The sequence below is a fragment of the Coregonus clupeaformis genome, unplaced genomic scaffold (assembly GCF_020615455.1).
Source record: "Coregonus clupeaformis isolate EN_2021a unplaced genomic scaffold, ASM2061545v1 scaf0585, whole genome shotgun sequence".
NCBI lineage: Eukaryota > Metazoa > Chordata > Actinopteri > Salmoniformes > Salmonidae > Coregonus > Coregonus clupeaformis.
Window position 1 is genome coordinate 105,370 of NW_025534040.1, and position 9,779 is coordinate 115,148.

The 9,779-nt window shown below is 39.5% G+C and overlaps 1 protein-coding gene across 1 annotated transcript; it reads left to right on the top strand.

Moving 5' to 3' along the window:
- Positions 1–408: 408 nt before the first annotated feature.
- Positions 409–1,310, top strand: LOC121582273 (C-type lectin domain family 4 member F-like). Its single transcript, XM_041897967.2, has one exon. The coding sequence runs from the start codon at positions 464–466 to the stop codon at positions 1,127–1,129; it is 666 nt and encodes a 221-aa protein (XP_041753901.2). The 5' UTR covers positions 409–463; the 3' UTR covers positions 1,130–1,310.
- The last annotated feature ends 8,469 nt before the right edge of the window (positions 1,311–9,779 follow it).

A 9,779-nucleotide genomic window follows, 5' to 3' on the forward strand; every position in this document is an offset into this window, starting at 1 on the left:
AATGCTAAACAATGAACAATTCATGAGGCCATTAAATTAACAATTTTTATTGTCTCGCCTCTGTTGAAGACAATAGAGGTTAAAACTACTTTTCCTGCAGCAGAAGTCCAGACATTTAAAATAAGAGGCTTGACAAAGGGAGCCAGAGAAAGAGACTGCATATGAAGAAAAAGTTAAAATGAAAGCAGAGTTAAGTTCGCAATATAATGTAAAGGACTTAGAGTTATCAAAGTATGTTTCTGCAGACACACTGAGCACAGGAACCAGGTCACAAGCTAGCATCAGAGGTGGCATGGAAATCACCACACGCTCATGGCCACCATTGTCTTCTTGGTGCGACAGTTTCCTGTCCTTGTGGTTATAAGAAGGAACTGAAAAAGAACATTCAGAACAGTCTAGTGTTGGGCAAATCACGCCATAACAAACACATACTAGTAGAAGACTTTAACAGGTATAATTGGAGATGGCAGAGTTTGTCAGTCGAGGCAATGATGAATCCGATGGTGAACTCAATGAGGCATATGAAAGCCATTCTGAATGGATGAGAATGGATGTACACATGAAGACCAGAACTGCAGAAAACCACCAAGTGGTGTCTACCACCCCAGGGAGAAGACGACTGTACAGACTGGCTGCTTTGTGTCTTGGGTTGATGTGTATCCTACAAGCTACTCTCAATATCACCCTGCGTCTCCTCTACAGAGACTCTTTAGAGACTAGCTACATCAACATGACCAACGTAAGTGACCAGTTACAGGCTGAGAGAGATGGTCTTCAGACAAAGCTCCCTGTGCTAGAATTGAACAACCTTGGATGGAGGCGTTTTAATTCCAGTTTGTACTACATCTCTACTGACAAGAAAAACTGGGAGGAGAGCCGACAGGACTGTCTGAGGAGAGGAGCAGACCTGGTGATCATAAACAGCAGAGAGGAACAAGTATTTGTCAACGGATTCTGGGAAGTCTGGATTGGTCTGACGGACAGAGATGAAGAGGGGGTCTGGAATTGGGTGGATGGCACACTGCTTACCACTGGGTACTGGGCGAGTGGACAGCCTAATAGTCATCTAGGACTGGACGAGGACTGTGCTGAGCAATGGCCCAACCCTTCTTCTGTAGAGAAAAGCTGACATGATGCACCATGCAGCGAAGTGCATTTCTGGTCCTGTGAGAAATCGGCCTAGACGTAACTAAAACTTCAAACCCAACTAAAGTTAAACTCAAGTCATCTACTCTCGACCAGGACATCATTAACGAAGACATCAGTGCTAGTGCTTAATTACACAAATTAATAATGCAAATGAATTGTGCTTAAACATGCTCTGTCGGGTTCATTTATGGTAATGTTTATGTTCTCCTCTTGTAGTAATTTTGTGTAAAAACTGTCATTTTCAAGTTGAATTAATTTAATGTTGTATTACTGTATAACTCTGAGATGTATCTCAAACATTAAACTTTTCTTTAAAAGTTTGTTCATGTTCGTGTGGCTGTGAGTGTGTGGCTGTGAGTGTGTGGCTGTGAGTGTGTGGCTGTGAGTGTGTGCCTGTGAGTGTGTGTGGTGTGAGAAGAGACTCTGGGTTTGAGTGGTACAGACAAATTCAATCTATGGAGAAACCTGAGACTGCAGAGAGGCTGGTTTCGACAAGCAGAGAGAGAGAGAGGGGGAGGGGAGAAAGAGGGGGAGAGAGAGCAATAAACCAATACTAATAGAAATGAAACACAAGTCTGATTTATCACTGATCCAGTGCCTCTAATTAATTACATACACTTATATGAAACTACGATTCACACGCCTCTGAAGATTTAAACAATGACAGTTGCTTTTATGTGGAGGTAAGCCCAATGCACTTAAACAGTCTATATAAATGTGCTCGGTGTGAATTAAAAACGTGCTATGACAGAAAACCATAAATAGGATAGCTCCAGTTGTTGTTTTGGGTATTACAGCCAGACGATGCACATCAGTGAGTCCCAGTGCCACTGGACTGAGCCTGTACAGCATCACAGATACAACAGCTTCTCCTTAGTTAGCATTCACAGCAGAGCTGGGAGATGACAGAGAAAATCAGGCTCCGCTGTTGTTAACAATGCAGAGGGTCACACAGCCGTGGAAATACCTATTTCAGCCTGGACTAGGAGAGAGAGGGGGGACAATTTCTGACCAGGCCTCTCTCCAATAAATCCCTCCACTGGCATACTGCAGAGGTCTGGGCAGTGGCTCGCCTCCCTCTCCTTCCTCCTCTCTCACCACAGAATTGTAGGACGCTAGCCTGACAAATATGGTCAACACTGCCAGAGCCTTGGCAGGACATTGGTCAATCAGGGGGAACACAGTAATTACACTGTCCATAGACAGAATACAAGGAATGGGGCCAATACAGCCATTTCAACCATTCAGAGAATCCCGTGTGTGTGTGTGTGTGAAAGTGTGTAAATCAAAGTGTACTATTTGACACTTGCTTGATGAAACAATCAGAGTGAATCCGTCCTTTAGTGCTCTGCTAGTTTACTGTGGTTATCAACAGGATGGCAGAAGTGGGTTGAATAAATCCACAAAACAGCACCATTTCAAACGCTCCCTGACAGCTCAGTCAAAAACAACTAGAATTGGCAATCAATAGAATAAACTACAAGGAACATGCCAGAGTCTCTGAATACAGCAGAAATAGACATCACTGACAGGAAAACTGTATGATCCTTACAGACTGGGAGCTGTATTACTCATGGCTGATATTTAAGTGTTGGATTAGTAAATGTACGTTAAAAGGATCTCCGATCTGATGCAGATCTAATGATGTACACAGACATGAGCTATACACTGAGGACATTCATAAAGATATTTACTGATGTAAAGTTTATTCATGTTGTGTTATTTTGTCTTACAATGTGATTGCGTGATTACTGTGTGATTGCTCGCAATCCACATTCCTATCAACCTCGTTGATTGGCAATAAAGGTTTCTGATTCAAATGCAACAAAAAAGTGCTCTATAGCAGAACCCTGTCAGGGTTATGACCCTGTTTCATTACGGTCCTCTAAGCTTCATCCACATGGGTAGGAAAGACCATAAACCAGAAGTCTCTGGTCACATTACACCTTAATATTCAGCAGTGAGAAAAGACCAGGGTTGAAGGTCAAACCAGTGAAACTGATGAAGACAAGAGGTTGTCAGGAGGGTCATTAAGTCCTAGCTTGTCGTCAAGGTATGGAGCAGAGGAGAGGAGTTATGGCGACAGTAAAGTGGTTCTGCCATTACACTGGGGAGAGAGGGCGGGTGAGGGGAGAGGGGGAAGAAGATGGAACCCAATATAAGAGAGGTCATGACCTTCTAATCTCCTGAGCCCTGACATCCCCAATGGAACAGACCACTGGTGACTGGTCCAAAGCTCCTGAATGTTCATTTAGTGAGGGAATACGCTAACTGCAAGATTCTCCTTTAAATATCTTGGATTTCTGTGCTTGTTTTCTTCATACTTTGTTCTTTGTTGACTGCATAAACATGTTCATTTTGACAAAGTTGTAGTGAGTAGGGTTTTGCTGAATCCTAGTGTTAGCAGAGCTATTCTTGTCTCAAATCCATGTCTTTCTTCACAGCAGTACTGTTGTCACCGAACATGACTAGCTCAAAGAGGCCGGTCTTTCCTGAAGATGTATTTAACTGTGGAGGTTGTTTTCACATTACCCATCTGCTAGTAGAATGTATCCTCTGTCCATTTGAGAGCAAAACAACTGCTTTCAATTGTATTTCTGATACCCAGCTCTCATGTAGCATGCCATGTGGTCATCTGACCAGGTTAATTAGTGGCAAGCCAACAAACATATGGTCAAGTGACATAATAATTAATTGTCAACAAAGAAGCAGATTCCATATGCAGACATAATGAAGGTGTAGTGTATTAAGATTATGACTTTGTTAATGTTTCTAAGTGGAACCTGAGAGGATGTTTATTTAGTGCCAGAGGGAATTGTTTTAGTGTGACGCCACATAGAACAGAGGGAGTGTGTGTTGTAAACAGGGGATTGGACAGTAGAGGGAGCCACCCATATTTTTATATATCTTATAAGTATAGGCTAGAGACAAAAATCGGCAGAGCAGACATTGTAATTTGGAGAACACTGCTCTCCGGGTGATCATGACATCCGTAAACTTATGCTGAAATCTTGTGATATGAATAAAACTTATGATCAAAGTTCAGTATGGGCGGACTCCTTTGTTTAACAGCAATGATTAGCAACATTGACTCGACACTACAAAATGGCGTCACGAAAAGGGACGGTCTGCGTCTCTCCTTTGTTCCATTCATGGGCGCCGAGCTGACTCTCGTTCCGAAGTCATGGCCAGATAAGGGTGAGTTCCTCACCACTTTGGGCATTGGTTAGTTCGAAGGCTATTTGAGTGTGCGCTGGGGAGATGTACCGTGTAAAGTACTTGTGTGTGTTGGTGTGGTTGTTGCTGTGGACTAAGGGTCTGTCATAACTATTCTAAATTCGTTTGCACTGGTAAACGGCGCAAAAGGGGGGAGAGTATCTATAGAGTGTCTATAGAAATATGTGGCTTGAATAGGAATTCAAGAACAATCGATGGAAGGGAATAAGGCCAAGGTATATGTATACAAATTAGGACATTGCGGATCTGGCAAGACCTCTAAACAAGGCGACCTCTTTAAGGTGGGCCGAAAATCCTCTAACGCGTTAGTTGTGTTTTAGGTGAGTCTGGGACTGGAGAGTGGTATATACATTCTATTGCAAGTTACTGCTCATCTTATATCTGACGAGGTATATGTTTGATGTAACCGCTCATAGAATATCCATAACTCGCGGCAGCATAAAGTTAGGGACAAAGAAAAAGGAATTTTACGGCGCAATGTAGGTTACATTGCTACATGTTACATGCCACATGTTACATACATGCTACATGCTAACATGTGACCTTAGAGGGCCATCGCGATGGAATAAAGCCTCTTAAATTATGTTTGTGTGTGTAGAATTTAGGTTCTAGGCTTTGTGAGCTCTGTTAAATGTTGTTTGACTATGAGGAGAAAACGGAGTTACAGCGGGACTGTTAACTTTCTGTTTGGCTTGGGGAGAGAGCTGCTTGAGGGCTCCCTTCCACGGTGAAATCGTAGTGATGAATGTACTGCGCATGCGTGTGATTTTACGACACGTGTGATTTTACGACACTAGAGTGACGTAGGGGTAAATAGGTCACTCTGCTACACTGTGCAAGGGGGGAGACACAGACACAGACAAAAGACAGAGATTTAGAGTCTAATGGTGTATTCTGGTTGTTACATCGGCTGTTTGACGATGAAACTATTTGTTGAGATCTATTGAATTGATAAATGAGAGAGAGATGTTGACGGATTAAAAATAAAATAATTAAGTAAATAAATAAAATAAACATGTTATTGAGCTATTTATGCGATTCCTGAGTTAATTCTTAGAGCAAATGTGAACAGAGGAATATTGAATGGTTGAAGTGACTCAGTGATTGCATAAACTACTAAATTCTTGTCTGTTTCTTTGTTCTTTTGTCATATGAGAGACGATAGGAGGAACGAGGAGAGAGAGAGAAAGAGAGGTGCTGACGTGTACATCACGTGACAGGGTGTGACGCGACAGAGGATCGAGTCAAAAATCAGGCCAGTACTGTTTTGTTTACAAACCTTGCCTTCCCATACAGAATATTTTGTGTGCCTTGCATATTTGATGTTATGACAATTTGACAAAGACTTGGCAAAAGACTGATAAAATAAAAATTGCATTTTGGAGTTTTGTGCATGAGTGGGTTTGATTAGAGTTCTGTTGGGAATCGAGTACTGACATTATTCTGTAAAATTAAGATAATTGGAGGCTTATTAAGCAATGGGATTTATGAGTACTGTAGTGTTGCTGGATTATAGGTGTTTTCTTTTTGGATTGCTCTGAAGTTGTCTACTTTCCTGTACTTTTCCTGATTGAAGGTGGTAAGATAGCCACTAATTGATAAATTAGTAAAATAGGAAATATAAATAAAAAAATATTTTTGATTATTCATAAATTTATTGATTAATTGTTTAATTGGGAGAAAAATATATATATTAATTAATTATTTTTGAATATTCATATTTTTTGTTGATTTATTTTTATTATTTAGACAAAAAAAAAGTTTTTAGTTTATATAAAAAATTAAAGGGAGGACACTATAAGCTATATATTCTAAAATAATAAAAAGAATTCACATTAAAGGAATATAAAAGAGTTGTTACAATGGGGAAAAAGGATATCAGGACTATGAAGGTAATTACACCTGTTGATATAGTACAAAATAGCAATACCATTAACTAAAGTATTGCAAGGTTATCCGGCAAATGGAACAAACGTTGGCCTGACATTGAACAACCATGGCCAGTGGAAGGGACTCTTAACCCTGATGTAATCTGAGAAAAGGATCCCAAGAATTGGAGGAGAAGAATACATTGAGGCCAAGGAAAGAGAGAAAAAAGTAAGAAGATGATGGAAGATGATATTTCGAGGACAGAACTTAGAATATAACCTTTTGAAGAATACTGATATGTCAACAACAAGAAAGAGCAGGACCAAGAAACTCTCAGAAAACTTGATCAAATACAACTGGGGGAGGAGAAGAGGGAGAAGAAGAAGGAGAAGAAAAGCTTTGGTTATGAAGAATCAGGGTGAATCAAATCAACAATCACTGCTACAGCTTCAACTGAACAAGGTCAAATGCAATTGTACCAGCCACCAATAGCGGTTCCAGTTGTTCCATATCCACAGCCAGTTTCTGGACAGACACAGAATTGGAGAGGAAGAGGACGAGAAGGCTTAGAAGGAGGAGGAAGGTTTCAGCTACACTTCCAGCAACTTTCAGAAGTGTGTTATAATTGTGGACAGGTTGGTAACTTTACCTGTGAGTGCAATGCGCCAGGAGGAAACAACAGAGGAAATTTCTGAGGAAGATAAAGGAGCAAGTGAAGATCACCTGTCCTACAGGTGAACCCTTAAAGGAGCAAGGATTCTAGAGTGCCTAGAAGATCCGAAGGGGGGTGTCAGCTGATAGCACCGATTAGGGAAAAAAATATCCAACAATGGAAGTGAAAATAAAAAGGACGAGGAGAGGTGAATAGTGGAAAAGCTTTTATCTGTGTTGAGCCTAAAGAGGTTAAACATCTCACTATGTAAAATTAACTAATTAGGATAGGGATTTGAGGGAGTAAAACAGTTGATTACTCTTAAGGAACCAATTGAGCTCTGCTATAAAAAATCAAAGAGAAATTAAAATACACATACTGGTATCAGAACATATACCTATTGCATTGTTGGGAAGAGATGCATTGTGTAAATTGAACTGTACAATAAGATGTACACTAGACGGCTGTCTGGTAGAAGATTTTAAAAGAGTAGGGTTTTTGGGAATCATATTTGCTTGAACAGATAATATCATAGGAATTAGACAATCTGTCTGAAAAATAAAGTTAAAAGGGGTGACTGTTATTCTTGGTTACATTCCTACACCAAGAGGGGAAAGAGATTTCAAACTAGGCTAAAAGATGTTCGATCGTTTGCCAAGTCTGTGTGTAAAGAAGTCAGAAGCAGGTGGGGACTTCCCGATCCCATATTCTAAAAATTGGTGGTAAAGGATTTTGTGAATAAATCAGTGGAAAAGGTTTTAAAAGTTAGGAGAAAAGATTAGATTAAAAAAGTTAGGAGAACTAGGGTTGAAGGAACTCTAGGACAGTAAGCGAAGTTTCAATGTTAGTAGGAAGAGAGTGACACTAGTGGTGATAGATGGAAATACAATTAAGGAGTTCAAAGTCTTAGGGAAAATAGATGAAGTAACAACAAGGACATCAACACTTCAGTCTATTATAACAACAGTGAGGAGCAATTTAACTCTTTCAACATTGATAGTTATTAAAGCCAAAAATATATCGCATTTGATTACAAGGGAGCCAATAGCTCCAGCACCAATTTTAGAGGAATTTTATAGTCTGGGAAGCCTACCATTGGAGAATAAGTCTAAGAGAGAAGTGGGGATTTTTCCATGGTATGGTGTAGAATTTGGGAAGATCATATTGATAATATTACCTATACTTTGATTCCAGATAGTTCAGATAATATCACTAGTGTTATAGATGCATTGAAGAATATAAGGGATGCATTTGGTAGATCTGAAGGAGCTGGATGGTCAGTGAAGTCTTGGTTGCAAGATTAGTTAGGCCCAGTGGGAGCAGTGATGGTTCAGATTTTAATAGCAGCTTTGATAGCACTGTGTGTGATGTTTTTCTTTTGTAATTTGTTACTGACCTTTGAGAAAGCTATGATATTGAGATGGGTTGGAGTAGTGATGCCTGGAGACAACACTCAGATGCCGTTGTTGACTGTTCCTGATCTGGATGAAGATGGACAAGTGGGACTGGATGGAGTATTGATGGATAAATATCCTTTTTGATTATTTGATCATTTTTCATTTTTTTTTTTCAATATTAGTGTGATTTTAGTATGATGTTATGAATCAAAGGGGGGAAATAGGATAATGTGATTCATATATCATTTTATATCATTTTTTATATTCTTAGTTGATATTGATGTTTTAATTTGAAAGTGTTGTTTTGCAAAAGATACTGTTTGGTCTTTTCTTTTCTTCCAGAAGCATTTGGGGGAATATGTAGAGATTGAAATACTCAAACAAGGACAATATGAAGGGACAATATGAAAGGAGAATATGAAGGGACTGGAGGAGATGGAACAAGGAAGGTGTGGAAATGTTCCAATTCCATCATCGAAGATGCATTGGAAGTCGAGACTGCTGGGGAGATTAAGTGTAGTGGACTACATTCCAGTGTCTGCAATGAAATATAGACATATTTGCATGTTTAATACATAATGTGTGTCATATTCTTTCTGTATTAATTTTTAGTAGAATGATATTTGATGTTATTGAATACATGTGGGGATCTTAGATGTTTTTGTTTATTTCGTGAATGCTTAGGGACAGGGAGTCTAGGCAGGGATAGAGATCCACTGTAGGGTCCGATGGGTCGACCAGCCTTAGTGTGGACATTTTTTGGATAGTATTTTGTTTGCTGGGGCTTTCATGTGTATTTAATTGCATCATAGTTTCAAATGCATTGATAAAGATTTATGAATTGATCTGGAGTACCTAGGTGGTTGCCTGGGGCAGAGGGGCCGTGAGAGAATTTTACTGTCTTGATTGATGGATGGATATTTGGAAAGAAGGCTGCCAGACAGGTTTTTCGCTCTCACACTCCATAAAGATTTGTTCATATTTCATAGTAATGTATTCACACTCCATAAAGATTTGTTCATATTTCATAGTAATGTATTCACACTTCATAAAGATTTGTTCATATTTCATAGAAAGGTATTTGCACTGCAGAGGAATTTTTTTTTGGTTTATTGTTAAAGATACTCAATAAGATAAATTGTTACTTGTCATAATCCTATTCTTTTTGTTTTCGAGACTTTTAGTTAGTCTCGAAGGGGGGAATGTAGTGTATTAAGATTATGACTTTGTTAATGTTTCTAAGTGGAACCTGAGAGGATGTTTATTTAGTGCCAGAGGGAATTGTTTTAGTGTGACGCCACATAGAACAGAGGGAGTGTGTGTTGTAAACAGGGGATTGGACAGTAGAGGGAGCCACCCATATTTTTATATATCTTATAAGTATAGGCTAGAGACAAAAATCGGCAGAGCAGACATTGTAATTTGGAGGACACTGCTCTCCGGGTGATCATGACATCCGTAAACTTATGCTGAAA

Excerpts from the sequence above, each read along its gene's own strand:
- LOC121582273 (XM_041897967.2), top strand. The coding sequence starts at position 464 with ATGGCAGAGTTTGTCAGTCGAGGCAATGATGAATCCGATGGTGAACTC.